Source organism: Leptidea sinapis, chromosome 41 (assembly GCF_905404315.1).
Source record: "Leptidea sinapis chromosome 41, ilLepSina1.1, whole genome shotgun sequence".
NCBI lineage: Eukaryota > Metazoa > Arthropoda > Insecta > Lepidoptera > Pieridae > Leptidea > Leptidea sinapis.
This window is the reverse complement of record NC_066305.1, coordinates 3,283,292-3,300,320: the sequence shown is the minus strand read 5'-3', so window position 1 is coordinate 3,300,320 and position 17,029 is coordinate 3,283,292. Positions and strand designations below refer to the sequence as shown.

The 17,029-nt window shown below is 35.7% G+C and overlaps 2 protein-coding genes across 2 annotated transcripts; both read right to left on the bottom strand.

The window, feature by feature from the left end:
• Nucleotides 1-678: 678 nt before the first annotated feature.
• Nucleotides 679-5,125, bottom strand: LOC126976649 (uncharacterized). The gene is made up of 3 exons (XM_050825138.1): nt 4,975-5,125; nt 2,593-2,676; nt 679-908 (listed from the first exon to the last, which is right to left on the bottom strand). The coding sequence occupies exons 2-3, from the start codon at nt 2,670-2,672 to the stop codon at nt 740-742; spliced, it is 249 nt and encodes an 82-aa protein (XP_050681095.1). The 5' UTR covers nt 2,673-2,676; nt 4,975-5,125; the 3' UTR covers nt 679-739.
• On the bottom strand, nt 2,693-4,928 carry LOC126976587 (serine/arginine repetitive matrix protein 2). Its single transcript, XM_050824982.1, has one exon. It carries the CDS (start codon nt 4,709-4,711, stop codon nt 2,819-2,821), a length of 1,893 nt encoding a protein of 630 aa, XP_050680939.1. The 5' UTR covers nt 4,712-4,928; the 3' UTR covers nt 2,693-2,818.
• Nucleotides 5,126-17,029: the final 11,904 nt, after the last annotated feature.

Genomic DNA, 17,029 nt, shown 5'->3' with positions numbered 1-17,029 from the left:
GCGAATCAATAGACGCATCAAGCTTACCAGCTGTGTAACAAATGTAACATGTTCCTACTCATACTATACTACATCTCAAATCACATTGGTTATCAGATTAATATAAACAATTTTACGATAACGTAGGTATAGGATTATTTCTATATATTTTATTATCTGGTGCCCGGTGCGCCTAACTTCACCTAAAATATCTAACTTTTAAGAAATTATAATTTGTCGTAAAACTTTATAAGTATGTAGTACCTATCTAAAATAATATAAGTAATACAACATTACAGCTTATGTAGAGCACCACCAAGTGAAAAAAACAGCAAAATAGAAATAGTAAATGAATTTATTGTGACTGTAACAATTTTGATTGACAAGTCATAACCAGTCGGCCACGCTTGGCATTAACTACTTAGTATTTATTTTATATTAATCTACTAGCACGCAAACACCGCTAAACCAAAATTGGTCACCGGGCTGTCAGGTGGTCTATACGCTAGTATATTCTGAGTATATGGTCGCAATACATACATACTGTAATTAAAAAAAAACTCAATATACGATTTTATTAAACGTCCATAATAGTACCAATCCATTGACAAAAGTAGCAAAACAAGTTAAGTATCTATAGGTATTTATCATAGCGATAACCTAATTCGGAATAACATAACAAATACTTATTAAAACGAATTTGTAACTCATTTTACTTTTATTCTACTTAAATAAATTAACAATGACTAAGGAATACAAATTAGATTCTTCCGGGGAAGGTGCCCTCTTCGCGTTGTGTGTCCCACTTGTCGACCCACTCGTTGGGGCAAAGTGACTTGTAGACCCGCTTGAAGTAATTGCATGGCTCGTAGTTCTCACCACGCACCTTCTGGCAGCGGAAGTAGTCTACATAGCTCTGGTAACAGTGCCTGAAAATATATTATACTATTATTTTTATGGAGGGAAACAGATAATATAAGTATAAACGAATACACAAATTAGGTAAGTACCTACACCTTAGCGAAAGTGGAACCTAGAAGAGCAACAAAAGTTAAGTTTGCTCAAGTTACGGAGTTAGGACAATGCTCTTCCAACTTAAAGATACCAGTTTGTGAGATTAAGAAGTACTGTCTCGAAAGTAGGGGGTCATCAGTAGATGACTCCTAGTTTCTACGATATCAAGAATTTGTCTTAGCATTCCAACTGACCGCGAAATCACTCATGATATTTTTACGGGAGTAAGTAATTCAAAGGACGCTCGAATATCCACCTGATGAAATTTCTCCTGCACATAACAGTGTCAATATGATCCGACGCGGAACTATCGCACTACGCTCTCGGGACGGAATGTATTAATTACAAGTCCATTTACCTTATTTTGGCGGCCTTAATAAGACTGGCTAGAAGATACAAAGTTATTCCAACACTGGCCGGCAATTTTGTGAGGGAATCTTATGTATGGTATGCAGGTTTACCACAAGCTTAAAATGCATGTTGGTGGGATCTAACACACTTATAGTAAGAATATTACACAACAGGCAAACAGCCTTGGTAAATTTCGTTCCCGTACATTCAAACCATCGACACCGACCCGTATGCTACGCCCGTATAGAAAGGTGGCGATCGATAGACGTTTTGAAAGAAGCAATGACCGCCGCCCATCCCTTTGTCAGGTATACTAGCGGGCGTTTTCAATAACCTATCTATCCAAAGTTTAACTTACTAGAGGTAGACAAATCTATACTTTTACGCTTACTTACATTTCAATAACGTATATCATTGGACATAACTGCGGATAGATAAGATTTTGTCATTAAACGGCGACAGCAATATATCCGTAACTAGAGATACGTTATTCAAAACGGCTGTTAAATCATCCACCGATAGACAGTGATCGTTGATATAATATTATTATTTACCAATATTTCAAGATATTATGATGGTTCATAATGCTCTCCATAATTTTCGAAAGCAGGCATGTCTAGACGGAATCTGTTTCTTAATATTAATTGCGAGTTTTTTTCAGTTTTTACTATGCATCATTGCATTTTCTAATAAACACAAAAAACCCTTTACATCTTGTGTAATTTTTCAATGATATGAATGATGATAATAATAATATTCATAATACACACAGAAATCGAATAAAACCTTAAGATGGTATTATAATATACCTTATGAAAAAAAAAGGACTTTCAATAATGAAATATTTTAAATATACAACCAAGTTCACAATATAACACTCAAAATCAGAAAAATGTTGGGATAACTACCACAAAATTCTAAGTTCTATGTTCTGGTATTTTGCCAGGATTTAGAATAGCAGAACAAGTTTAATTGGTACCAGCCTATACAGAGGGTACATGTTATATACCCTTTTGTTGTATTCCCACTACTGTCATAATAACCCGGAAACACCTGATTGTGCTGATAAAATGATTATGTACAATATGGTAAAGCAACATTTGAATCAATTAAATGAAAATTATTTATAGTAAAATTATGATCATGCAATTTTTAATTTTATTTTATCAATCTTCAATATTAGAATTGACTCCCTATTTAAAACTCATTATCATGGCCTCAGCATAAACTATGTAAAAATTTACTTACTTTGTTTGATTTGTGTTAGGGAACCGAGGATCAAAAGGCGCGGTTTTGATGTCGGCGGCAGATTTGATCATATCAGGCATTGTACTGAAATAAGAGCATGTAATGAAGCAAATCTTTATTCCTCTCCTTCATAACATTTGATGCAATTGAACATACACAAGTTGACTAATACTAGGATATAAATTTAATAGTATATTCTAAGATGAATGTTGTAATAAAAATATATCTATTTGACAAGAGGTCTAGTCTTTCTTTCTTCCTCACAGGATGTTTCCCTGTATTTCTTAACTTCTTGCATGTACAAAGACCAAGCATCTTTAGGTGTATTGTCTACTGTCTGCTCATCTATAGCTTTAGCCTTCTTTACCAAACCAGTCTTTAATACCCGACCTCCACGCCTCTTTCCTATGAATGGCAGTATTGGTTTCTTAATTTCTGGCTTCTTCTCTTCTTCCACTTTCTTGTTTGCTTCTTGCATTTTTTTAAACATTTCTAAGAAACTTCCATCATTCTTAATAGGTATAGGCAATGGGGGTTTGCTGGAATTAGACTTAGAATTAGAAGGTCCCTGTATTGGTATTTGTTCAGGTGGAGGGAGTAATTCAGCAAAGTTAGGCCCTTCAACTTCAGGTGGATCTCCATATTCAATGTCATCCACATTAGTAGATTCTACTGCTCCAGGTGGAGGTTTAATTTCTCTTGGAGGTGTCTTGAGGTTGTAAGCTTTACGTTTTTCTTGATTGCTTTTGTGTAGCTTCCAAAATCGTTTCCTGTCTTCAACAGTAAATTGTCCACGGCGTTCATCTTCACTAGGTGTCTTGGTACCACTTCTTCCCCTGGAATGTGAGCTATGAGACCGTGATTTTGATCCCTGTGAATTCCTCCTAGCATGGCGTCTTGTTTTCGAGACAGATCGTCTCCGTGATTTTGACCTACTTCTTCTCTTTGAGTGTTCCCTGGACCTACTATGTCTACTTTTGGAAACAGATTTATGTTTACGCTTTTTAGACTTAGACCTAGAACTTTTGGATGATGCAGAGCTAGCACTTGAAAATGATGATGATGTAGACCTATGCCGAGATTGTGTATTAATGCAGTCTTTCTTAGGCTTTGGAGTGTATGATCTAGAACGAGATTTTGAAGTTGATGAGGTTCTGGCATAGCATCGTGGTGGGGTAATTGAACTGTCCCGTTGTTTACTTGACACCTTTGTTTTGCTTTCTTTAGATTTGTTCTTTTTTGTTGGAGATGTTGATTTTTTATGTACTTTTGGTGGTGTGACTGATAGTCTTTCAGTTTTAATTCTTGGTGGGGTAAAAGCCTCTCTGTAACTTTTGTCTTTTACTTTATCTTTACTATTGTGTGGCTCTTTTTCAATTTTAATCCTTTGTGATACACATCTAGGACTCTCCTTTTCTATTTTCACTTTAGGTGTAATACTTCTAGACCTATCCCTACTACTATCAGATCTTGTTTTACGATACTTCTTTGTGGTTGGTGTTTGGGATCTGTGAGTGCTTCTACTATTACTTCTGTAAGATTTTCTTGAAGTGTAGGATTCTGATGAAACAGATCTTTTCTTTTCCCGAACAGGAGATCTTGAATAAGATCTACTTACTGAGGATGAATGACCACTTGAAGCATATTTACGTTTTGGCTTTGTTCGACTTCTTGAACGTCTATCTTTTCTACTGTCATAACTATCTTCTCTCTTTTTGGCATGCTCACTGTTTCTCCTGTCATAAGGTGAAACACTACGAGAATTAGACCTATAAGAGGCTGTTGCTTGAGGATAATTTTGAGGTTTACCAGGCTCATGTTGTTTATGATAATCATATCCACTAGGATATTGTGATGGATAGCTTGCCATAGAGGCATCATAATAATTACTGTTTCTAGGTTGTTGATAGTAGGAGGAGTCGTAACTATAACCATATGATGAGGAATTGTAGGCTTGGTAGTCATAATGAGGAGGATACTGTGTGTAGCTGGCTCCAGTCCAGGGGTCTGTGGTAGGCATGGGAGCTGTCGTCGGCGGGGCACACGGCGGGGCGTAGTCCGACTCAGCACCAGGGGGGCCTCCATCCCACGCGCCCGCATCGTTGCGATAGGAAGACATACTTATACGACCTTCTTCGCATAACCTGCAGCAGTTTGTAGGTACGCACACACCTACAAAGAGAACAACTTTTCGGTGTAGAAAACAACTCTTACGTTCTTGTGCCGATCTTGCTCACTTAGAAAGATTTCGTTGTAATTATTGAAAATAAAAATTACGTAATGTGTATATAATTCAGTGAAATACAATCTGACTAATGAAAGAATTAATGTACAAAAAAATATGTATAAAAATAATTAAAATACCTGTTATTACTATCTCACCTTTATTTAATTGTAAATTCTATTCCAATTCAAAATAATTTGATCACTGATGAGAAAATGGCAGCCATACGCTAATCGCCAACACAGAAATACGGCATAACCACAGAACACTTTTACTATATGGCATAACCAAAGAGTAAGGAGTAAGTACTAGGTTTAAGATTATAGGCCGCCACCATACTAGGTACGAAAAGTTACCTTTGTGGTCAAAGGCTTTGTTGAAGTTGATGGTCGACGCTCTGGAAGTACCTACCCTCCTGTACAAGTACAACATTAGTCGCTACTTTTTAATAAAGAGTGAAACTGATTTTTTCCACGATATAATTTTTATTTATTTACACCAATTAGGTGTAAGTAGGTACTTAAAACACATCGTAGGTAGAGTGCTGTCTATATAATATCAATATTCTCGAACACACCAACCAATAATATAAACATAGTCTTACAATATACTATCGTATACAAACAAGCCGTGTGAGAGAGAAGAATTTCTGTAACGGATATATAGAAAGGAACCGAATCTATAGCCGTAACCAATGTTGATTGACAAGGCGTAAACAGCCACGCTTGGTCTAATGATCCTTAGTATTTTGAATAATAAACCACTAGCTAACGCACACGTTGAGAAATCAAAATTCGTCACGAATTATAGGGCTAGAGTCTGGCTAATGAAAGCTTAAATGGCGTCCCCACTGGGACTTCTAGGTAGGTAAGATACAAACTATGATGAGTCATAAGAAAACTAATGTCATGGACATACAAAGAAGTATATAACTGATACCAGGTAAACAATAGCTCTGTAGTGCTACGGCATACCTCAGAAAAGGTCAATCAACGGATGGACGGACAACAAAGTGATAGTACAAGGGTTCCGTTTTACTGATATATAACTAGAACTAAATATATTTGCTATTAATGTTTTATAGAGAGTTTTATAGAAATAGGGAAAGGAACACGAAGTACACGCGGATATCAACTCATCTTATATGGAAGTTCATTCATACTTAGGGCAGAAAAAGAATCGAGAGTCGAGAATATACATAATATAATAAATTGGATATTATCCAAGGCTATGCCTGCATTCACTTTGAGGACTATATTGGTGGAGCATCTTTATCAATATGGGTGTAATGAATGTATCAAATTTAATCTCAGTGAACCATGGCCTTTCTATCAAAATCGAGTATAGAAACAATGTTTTCCTTTAATTAATTATGGTTCTTTACTAGAGTACTAAGAATCTCTGAGATATAGACTAGGTAGAGCAGCTAAGTCATCTGTATCCATTTTAAAAAGGAATTTTTTGAAGGAAAATTTCAAAAGTACCTAACTAAAAATTATATTATTTTTGGTTTCAAAGCAAAACGTATAATTATAATGCTATAATGACGTCATAGATTCATTCAGCCGTAAAACCTGACTTATGATAGGGGCATTTTATTTGTGTTAATTGTATTTTCATACAGTTCAACTCCTACAAATTCTTCGGGGTTTGTTATTGATACATGGTGTAAATATGACACCACCCAGGCCAGTTTTCCGGAATAATGGAATTAAAACAATGGTATGGTATCAATGATCAATAATATTACGTACTATTTACGTCCTCTTTGATCAATATTTTCAAAGTAAAATAAATAGTCTAAGTCTCGGAGCAAGCCTAGAGAAGTAACAATAAGATGAGTTGTGCAGCAGCCAGCACTGCTTGACTTTTCTAACCTACACGAAACGCAACAGAAAAAATACAGACATATCTCACCTTGTCTGTCTTAAAATGCATGTTAAATTATTTTAAGTTAAGCTATTTAGTGTTAAGTAATCATTTCACCGGAAAGTCTCATCAAAATTGGCTCAGTAGTTCCTGAGATTACCCTAAATAAACTATCAGACAGCCAAATTTATTATTTTTGGTATTTTGATATTGAAACAGTTTTATTTATTTGTAAAGAACTGGTTAATCTGTCACAAATATAAATCATTTGTTATACATTTATTGTATACCTATTATCTAATTATGAATTGCAGAAATCTTCAAGGTTAGCCAGAAATAAAATAATAGACTCACAAAGAAAGCTTCAAAGTACCCCAAGAGGCCTTCAACCTGCTGTAGATCAACTATCAACACCAAGAGACCCATCTGTGCTCCACCTGTAACTCCTGATTCATTAGTAGAAGTGCAGAAAATTAAAACACAAAATTGCATCACATTATGAGTTTAAATTAAAAATAAGACTCGTGCACGAAGGGTTCCGTATTAAACATGATCTATGACAATCACGTTTGTTGTATGGGAGCCCCCTTAAATATTTTACATATGCCCGAAACTATAAAGCATATAAATAAGTGTAAAATAAGGTCTTAGGCTTAGCACGCACTGCGATTAAGGCTTAGCACGCACTGCGATTAAAGGCGAGTGGTTTAGAAATAGCTGAAAACGCTAAACCACATACAACCTCGCACTGCGGTTGGCGATTTGCTTAATTTTATTTCAGAATCACCATGGATTTCTAGCGAGCAGCATGTGTTGCGGCTTTGATTTTCAAAATAGAAAAAAAACGAAAACAGCGCCGCCATAGGGTATTAACAGATCAAAGACATTTGAAAGGATATTTTTGCAAGATCTGTGAGCCATCTACAATATAAAGACTCTGCATTTCGTAAGTCAATATCACCTAAAGTTCTATCCTCGGTGCTCGCCCAGTCGACCCAGTTCGCAAGACTTTTACAATTTCAAAATGTTTATTTCAATTTTGTATGAAGACAGTCAGAGGGCTCCCGGATCAAGAGCTACATTAAACCAACAGCGTGTTTCTTTATTTTTTAAAAACATACTTTTTTATTTATCGAGATTTTGTTGATATTATAGTGGCAAGCATAATAAGAATAAAAAACGACTACATATGCATTTGAATCCCAACTCGATTTCCGTATATCGTCTCTTCCTATCGCACTACTAGGTATATTTGATGAAAGAGTGCTACTAAAAAGAAAATGTTCAATGAAATGCTCGCTCTCCGGACTTTATATTATTGCTCTGAGGTCTTCATATTTACAGATAAGTAAAACGAGCTTCAAAGGTCGATGTGCAAGGACAAGAATTAATGTATGTACCTCAAATTATTTTTAACCAAACAAGGGAATGGCTTGTTATGCTAGAAACTTGATGATTTGACAATATCATTGAGAGTGTGTAGTTCGGTCTTAGATTATTCATACATCTAGATAGCCTGTGACAGCGGTGAAGCCGTCGAAAAAAATTTCAGTAACTCGTAGACAGAAGATGAACATTAGATTTGCTGTCAGCGTTTGTAAATGAGATAGCGATAGCCCATGAGTAAATAAACGATACAGAGGATAGGCTTTTTGAGCGAGCAAAATTATTACATATTTTGGTAGGGTTGTCACAAAAAATTATGATAAATAAAACAAAAAAAAAATATTGGATTTAATAATCGATATTAAATATGTAACTAGCTGTACCTGCAACCAATAGTATCGTAGAATTATAGATTGTAGAAATATAAATCGTGCATATTAACTGTAATAAGCGTAAGCTGAAAGATTCGTTCTTAAGAGAACATATTATTTTATATAACGTAATATTAGCTCTGATAAGAACCATTTCATAATGCTGTACATCAAGTCAAAGAATCATGCAGATCACCAGTAGTCATCTCATACAAGTACAAGCATCGTCACGATCTCTCGAAGACCGCAGCTATACTCACGTGACCAAGCGTATTCTACGAAAGTTAAAGCGTGTAGATTACTATTAAACCTAATTTTAATCAATGAGCAACAGGAGTGAGTGCTCATTGACATCCGCCGATCGAGCATTGACGCGAGTCTACACAAGCGCTCACTGGCCGGCTTACTGCGATAGCATTAGTTTTAGAGCGAGATAGAACACATTGTATTATTCTCAATTCTAATTGAATTAACGTTTAACTATTGGTCAAAATGTAAGCTTTAGTATTGGTGTGTAATTTCTAAACTTGTAAATATTTTTTATGTAACAATTGTAATTGGTTAACTAGTTTATATATCGTGTAACTGAAATAAATTATATATTCCTCACACTCTTCAGCAGCAAGCAGTCATTTTATTCAATCTCCAAACGCTCGGACTCTAAAAATAAACCTAGATGCAAGATTTTAAATATAATAAACTTCTATTATTATAAATTTACAAATTCCCTTCTCTAATAATTTTTATTTTGTAATTTTTCATTTTCAATAATTTATTGTTTCTTTCACGGTGTAGTATATACTGTATCTAATATTAAGTTTCTTTTTAAATCTAACGAGAAATACTCGCATGGCATATCAAAGAAACAGTCATCATTTAAGTATTTCATTGCCAATATTGAGAATATTGATTTCAAAATTGAAATATTCGCGAAGCTTTGCTCGAACAATGCATTATATGCTATAGAGTTATCCAAATAGAAAGCAAGAATTAAAAACCATGTATTGATGACCTTTCATTAAAAATGCTTTTTTAACTTGAGCCTAAAGATCCTGTAGATGAAGCCACAACCTGAGAGTTGAACAAAGCATAGAAGATTTTATGCTCCAACGGTTGGCTCAGTTGGTTAGAGCAGCGGCACGGAACGCCGGAGGATGTGGGTTCGAGTCCCGCATCGTTCATAAAATTTCGTTTTTCAAATTTTATTTGTGTAAGATCATCTTTGGCCAACGAAATCAAGAAAATTAATAGATGTCTCGTTCCAGCTTTTGGTGAGTCAACAGCTCCTGAGGATACCTCGCAAAACACGTGTCAAAGTGATTTTTAAAGAAGATTGGCAGAATTTATAGGTACTAAATATAATTATTTGTTAAAACAAAATTTAATTTAATTACAATGCTTCGCGCCTTGCTACTAACTAATAAGGTACTCCCTCGTAAGGTGAGAATCATCAGTGCAGGAGCAGTTCGTAGTAAAAACATCATTAGATATCAAAACTAACCTCACATACAAAATTTCATGACTTTTACTAACCGTTAAAGAGTTACCTGGCTGCAGTATCAGGTTAAGTATAATATCATATTATTGCATTGCAACTGAAAATAATGTGTGCAACATATTAGCTCAATCAGATATCGGGAAGTGTTGCAAACATTATTTACATTATTTCAACTTAAATAAATACCTACTCAGTTAAATACCAACCAACCCACTAACAAATGTTTTATTTGTAAAACCTTGCAATAATAATGAAATTGGGAAAACATACCGTGATGTAATCTCTCCCCATAAGCAAAAGGATCATTCAAAATATTATAAAATATTTGCTTACATACACTACAATAATGAACTATGTTAATAGTATATTATCACTTTTATATTAAAATATTCAAGCTTGCAAATATTAAGGAATACGTGAGTCGCGATAACCTTAAAATTGTCAACTGGCTGTGCGATGGTCAACCGGTTATTTGCGGTTCTCGCCACGTACGCAACAGGCGGCCAGTGGACACTTACACATTCCCCGGATCATTGTAGTAGTTATTGTAGTAGTATTGTATGTAGTAGTCATTATGGTTGCACCATTTCGCGTGGTTGTTCATATTATCTTATCCTCTGTACCATTTATACTCCATAATTTGCTCATGTAGCGTGTGTTATATTTTCATATTTTCGTTTTGTACAACGTAATAGACAACAATCTCCCATGTTATATTAATAAATGAATTCAGAAATTCATACGTAATCACAATATGCAATACACGGAGGCTCTCTAATACTGATTCATAACAGTTTAAAATCACTCAATTTCGTATTAACAATCAGAATTGAAATACGTAAAAAATTAGTAATGAAATGAAATGAAATTTATTTATTGCGTCGAATACAGTATACAATATAGATCTTAAATTTATTGTAGTGTCTTCTATTCGGCTAATTTAAATTAGCATGCAAAAATTTTACTTAAAATAAAAAAAATCCTTAACACTAAAAGTATTGCATTGCACGGCAGCCATTATTTGACGAGAGCCGATAAACTGGGTCCAAACAAGAAAACCGCATGCGACTTACTCGCTTACTCTCAATACTAATCTAATATATGGTGTCTCTGTCACATTATTATTGTTATTTTAGTGAGGCATCTATGTTCACCTTCTATCTACGCAATAACTTTTAGCCGCTATTTTCAGCAACACGCGCACACTATAATAAAATGACTGTCTTGATATCAGGAGTGTATTGCACAAAAGTAATAAACGCAATCTGAGGCTCTGACTAAAGTCTAGACGTATTTGCTATTACTGGTTTTCCAAATTATTGTGACCTTTCTTGCCAATTTCAGATTCGTTTGATACAATAATATATTGTGAGAGGATTACTGTAGTAAGATTAGACGGTGCGGGAACCATCTCTCGCCACGTTGCGGACGAGTCGGCTCCTTCATATACTACGAAACAGTGAAAACTTCTATTCTATTCTATTCTTCCTACTATAGCTCCTATGGTATGGAAGCTATACCACAAGTTTGCCAATGTCACGTTCAGGTAGATCACCAAGCTTAGAGTATTTGTTTACTACAGTGAAAACTTACCTACCTCAATACATAGATTAACTGTACCTTATGGATTTAATATACTTATAACTTCCATGCTTTACCTACACTAAAAATAATTTATTTAAACTAAATTTAAATATTATACACGAGTATACTAATCTTTAATCTTAGAAATTCAAAATTTGGGAATGAAAACTGCCCAATCAACTCTACGTTTACCGCGCTTTTTTGTGTCAACGCTCAACTGTCATTATAATTATTTTATTTGAGAAAATAAAAAATTGAATGGAAAAGGCGGGAAGTTTAGAAGTAGGCGGACGTCCTTTTTTGGCAAAACTTTTGAAAGTTAAATTAATTTGATATTATAGGATCAGTTAAGTTGTAAGGTGTATATATAAGTAGTTAGTGTTTATTATTTATAGTTTTAGTTTTTTTCTCTTCACCTGGTAAGTCATTTTATTGTATTATATGTAAATAGAATTTTTCTCTTGGCGTCCATGTTGGAGCCCGAAGACCCTGGAGGGGCATCCCTCCAGGTGTCTCATGTAGTCACAATAGATGCGTCGGGAATGGAAACGGAAAGTTCAATTATAGATACGGACTGTTCGGAAAACACGAAATCAATTAAAAGAAAGAGAATCTCAGATAGAAATCAAAGGAAGAGAAAAAATCACAGATATAAGGGTCCATCAGATTCCCAATACTCTCCCAATGATTTGAAGGATAATGTTATTCCTAACATGCTTGAGTCTAATGATAAAAACACCGAAATCCACCATAATGAGGCTGTTCAGTCTAATAATATCACAAGTAACCCTCGGTCTGCTCGGTCACTTTACCAAGCGTCAGACCCTGCGCCTTATGTTGTCCATGTTCAAAAAATCTTACTACCAAATCAAACAGGATCTATTCACCCAGTACAATTTGGATTTTTCCTTAAAAAAAGTTTGATAAAAAACATTGTAGAGGGAAGCATCAAAAAGATTGGAAGGAATAGGTTGTCTTTACAATTTAAAACATTTCAGGATGCTAACACATTTCTAGATCACAAATCTCTTGATGTTAATAAATACAAAGCATTTATTCCGGCCTTCACTATCACCCGCATGGGAATTGTGAGAGGTGTGCCATGTGACTGGGATGAGAAAGATATTATAGAAAATATTGAGCTTCCGCAGAACTGTGGAAGCATTTTGAAAGTTCGGAGATTAAACCGAAAGGTATATGATGGAGAGACACCCAAGTTCATTCCAACTGAGACCGTAGTTTTAACCTTTGACGGGAAGGTGTTACCTCCCAGGGTCTTTATATGTTTCAATTCCTTATCTGTAGAGCTTTATATTTTCCCCACGCTGCAATGTTTTAATTGTTGCCGTTTTGGTCACACCAAAATGCAATGCAGAGGCACTCCAAGGTGTTACAAATGTGGTGACAACCACTCAGGTATAAGCTGTGAGACTGAAAGGAATGATGCTGTCTGTATCTTATGTTCTGGTTCCCATTTCGCAACCGACAAAAAGTGCCCGGAGTATGCTAGACAAAAAGCTATTAAGGAAACAATGGCTAGAAACTCTATATCTTATTCAGAAGCCAGTAAAGTCCATCCACCAGTTTCGAAATCTTATGCTGACGTTCTTGCTTCTGCTTCATCGGCCCCTACTGGTCCAACTATTACTTATTCCAACCCCAATAATTTAACAAGCCTTTCTAAGAGTCCCACACAGTCATATAGGAAAACAGTATTCTTGAAACCCAAAGTTCGTCCCAGAAATTCTAGTAAGGGATATGATCAAAAAGCGCATGCAGAGCTTATCCAAGATTACAGCAACATTTCTTCCTTTTCTACAGGTTGTCTCAAAAATTACAATGATTTGTCAGAAATAATAACAAAGGATCTCATCATTTCTATCATTCAGTACCTTTCACAATCTAATATAATTAAAATACCGTCCAACGATGCTGCTACTTTGAAAAGTTTTTTAAATCATGGCCAGTCAGGACCATCCACAAAACCAGTCTCTAGTGATTCAGTGGAATTGCCGGAGTATTAATAGTAAAAAAAGTGACCTAATTTATTTATTGAATAGTTACAAACCATTTGCAGTCTCTCTTCAAGAGACTTGGCTTCGTCCCGGATTCAATTTTAGAATTCCAGGACATATCTGTCTTAGAGAAGACAGAACAGATGGGTATGGTGGAGTTGCACTAATTCTTAGAGGAGGTGTGCCCTTTGTCCACATACCCATCCCTAATCACAGTGATAAATTTTCCATTATTGCTGCTAGTGTAAATAATATTTGTTTTGTAAATATGTATATACCTCACCCTTCCACTGAAGTCTTTGATGATATTTGTAGCATTCTATCTTCACTCCCGCGCCCTATTTTAGTCATGGGAGATTTCAATGCACAACATTCTATGTGGGGAAGTTCTAAGTCTGATCATTATGGGGCTAGAATCTTAGACATCTTAGATGATAATAATTTATGCCTTCTAAACTCTGGCTGTTCTACTAGAAGGTCACAGCCCCATGAGGGTATTAGTGCACCAGACCTAACCCTGTGTAGTCCCTCCCTTGCCCCTACATTAAACTGGTGGCCTCTATCGTCTTCATATGGAAGTGATCACTTTCCACTAATTGTATCATTTCCTCAAAAAATTAGCGAAAAGTTGTCAAAGTCTCCTTCCCGGTTAAAATATAAACTTAAGGATGCTAACTGGTCATTATATAGAGATAAAGTTCAACAAAATTTATCAACCATACCTCCACTAAATGATAGCAATAATCATCTTTGTAATGAAGCTTTTACACAGGCCCTACTACAGGCTGCTGAGGAAGTTTTTCCTATTAAAAATAATAATGGCAATGGGTATATTCCATCACCTCCTTGGTGGGACAGTGAGTGTTCTGCTGCAATAGCTGAGAGAAAGATAGCTGAAAAAAATTACAGAGAAAATTCTACATCACAAAATTTTAATGTTCTTTGTAATATTATAACTAAAACACGTAAATTATTAAAACAAAAAAGATTCAATGGCTGGAAATCTTTTTGTGCCTCAATTTCACCAGACATTTCTCCATCTGAAGTTTGGCAAAATATTCGTAGATTCAGATCCTCTTTTAAACCTCCAAGGTCTCCTCTTATGGATAGCAGTACAGTTGATTTGTTTCTTGACAGATTAGCTCCACCATTTGTCCCATCTATAGATAATATGTCTTCTAACTCACAGCTTTCTCTCCTCCCCCAGCATGATAGTAGCAATTCATTCATTTCCTTTAGCCTTTCAGAACTCAAAGGGGTTCTTTCAAAACTAAGGGACTCAGCCCCTGGTTGTGATGGAATTCCATATTCCTTTTTTCAAAACCTGAATGATTCCTGCCTTTCTTATTTTCTCAGTTTAATTAATTCAATCTTAACATCAGGTAATATTCCTCCATCATGGAAAATCCATGAAGTTATCCCAATACACAAGCCCAACAAACCGATTAATGATCCATCATCATACAGACCAATTGCATTAGCTCCAGTTATGTCCAAAATTTCTGAACATTTAATTAAAACTAGACTAGAATGGTTTATTGAGAGTAAGGGGTTACTATCACCAAACCAGTTTGGATTTAGGAAAGGCAGGAGTACAATGGATAGTCTCAGTATTTTTATGACAGACTTAAGATTGGCATTTTCTTACAATAAGTCTGTGTTAGCGGCATTCTTAGATGTGTCGGCAGCCTATGATAATGTCAACCTTTCAATTCTGAAACAAAAAATGACTAATTTGAATATCCCACAAATTTTTATAAGCTTCACAATCAATCTTCTCTCTGGTAGAATGCTTAAAGTAATATCAGGAGACTCCTACCAATCCCGTATTGCCTGGAAAGGTTTACCTCAGGGCTCAGTTTTAAGTCCTTTACTTTACAATATATATTCTCATGATCTGGAAGCCTCCCTTAAGGGTAAAGTTAACACACTCCAATATGCAGATGATTTACTCCTCTATGTGTCTGGTGATTCTGTAGACAACATGTCTGATACTATGACACATTCCCTTAAGTTATTAAAAGTCTGGCTTGACAATAACACTTTAAGCCTTTCGGTTCCTAAAAGTATTATAGTCTTATTTTCACGTATGAGACTTCCTCCAGCAGTATCTGTATTTTATAATAACATTAGAATTCCCACTAAAAGTGAAGCAACATTTCTTGGGGTAATTTTAGACTCAAGACTTACAGGAAGCCCTCATTGCTACTATATAAGTGCCAAATGTGAGAAGATTATAAACATACTGCGTTGTCTCTCTGGAGTTTGGTGGGGAGCCCATCCTTTCTCTCTAAACCTTCTATATAATGCTCTAATAAGAAGCATTTTAGACTATGGAACATTTATACTTGAACCCTGTAATGCAGTAGCTCTCCATAAGTTAGACATTATCCAGTCTAAGGCTCTGAGAATAATTGCGGGAGCTATGCGGTCGAGCCCTATTAACGCTTTGCAGGTGGAATGTTCTGAAGCCCCCCTGCACCTCAGACGTCAATTTCTTTGTGACAGGTTCCTGTTTAGAGCATTTCAAGTTTATACTCATCCTCTTTACTATAAGTTACGGTCTCTGTTGGAATGTATGGATTATTCGTACTGGGCTCATAAATCGCCGCCATGCCTTATTGTTAGTCTCCAAAAATACTTAGCTCTTCAAGCTCCAACACATAGATCACAATTTCTTCCTATATTTTGTGTTAACTATGATGCATTAATTTTAAATCCATCTATTTTGTTTGACTTTGGTGTTTGTAAACAAGATCCTTCTGCCAATGCCAAATTTATGGATATTATTGACAGTGACAGCCGATGGAAACATTGCCATTTAGTTTTTAGTGATTCTTCCAAACCCGGTCCTGAGAAGTGTGTGGGAGTTGGCATTTTTCATCAACAGTTTGGCATTGTACAGAAAATAAAATTGCCTCCAGAGACTTCAGTATTTACTGGAGAATGTTTTGGTCTGCTGAAGTCTCTGGAATACATTTTAATCATGAAATTAAAAAACACAATAATTTTTACCGACGCTAAAAGTGCCCTACAAGCCTTGGACAGATTTCCTTTTAGCAGTAACAATCATCCAGTCATTATTGCATGTCGTGATTTATTGTATCAATGTTGTAGCAAAAATTACACAGTTTCCTTTGCTTGGATTCCGGGGCACTCAGGAATCTTTGGCAATACCAAGGCTGATAGCCTTGCCAAAGCTGCGGTCAATGACGGAGATCTGGTTCCGTACCAAAACTTTTGTAGTGATTTGGCCCTCCTTCCTAAATCCCAGTTATTTAACTCTTGGACACATATGTGGCTTTCTTCAAGTCAGACTAAAGGTCGATATTACAGCACGATCCAGGTGGATATACCTCCTAAACCGTGGTTTTCAAATCTGACGTTTGGTAAAGCTACCACTTCGACTCTTATTCGTATGAGGCTGGGCCATGCATGCATTCCCTTGCATCTGGCAAGGCTTAACCTTTTGCCTAGTGATATATGTGAG

Bases quoted from the DNA above. Each gene is read 5' to 3' on its own strand.
- LOC126976649 (XM_050825138.1), bottom strand. From the start codon at position 2,672: ATGCCTGATATGATCAAATCTGCCGCCGACATCAAAACCGCGCCTTTT. The intron at 909-2,592 runs GTAAGTAAATTT...ATATATTTTCAG, and splicing joins CCTAACACAAATCAAACAAA to GCACTGTTACCAGAGCTATG.
- LOC126976587 (XM_050824982.1), bottom strand. From the start codon at position 4,711: ATGTCTTCCTATCGCAACGATGCGGGCGCGTGGGATGGAGGCCCCCCT.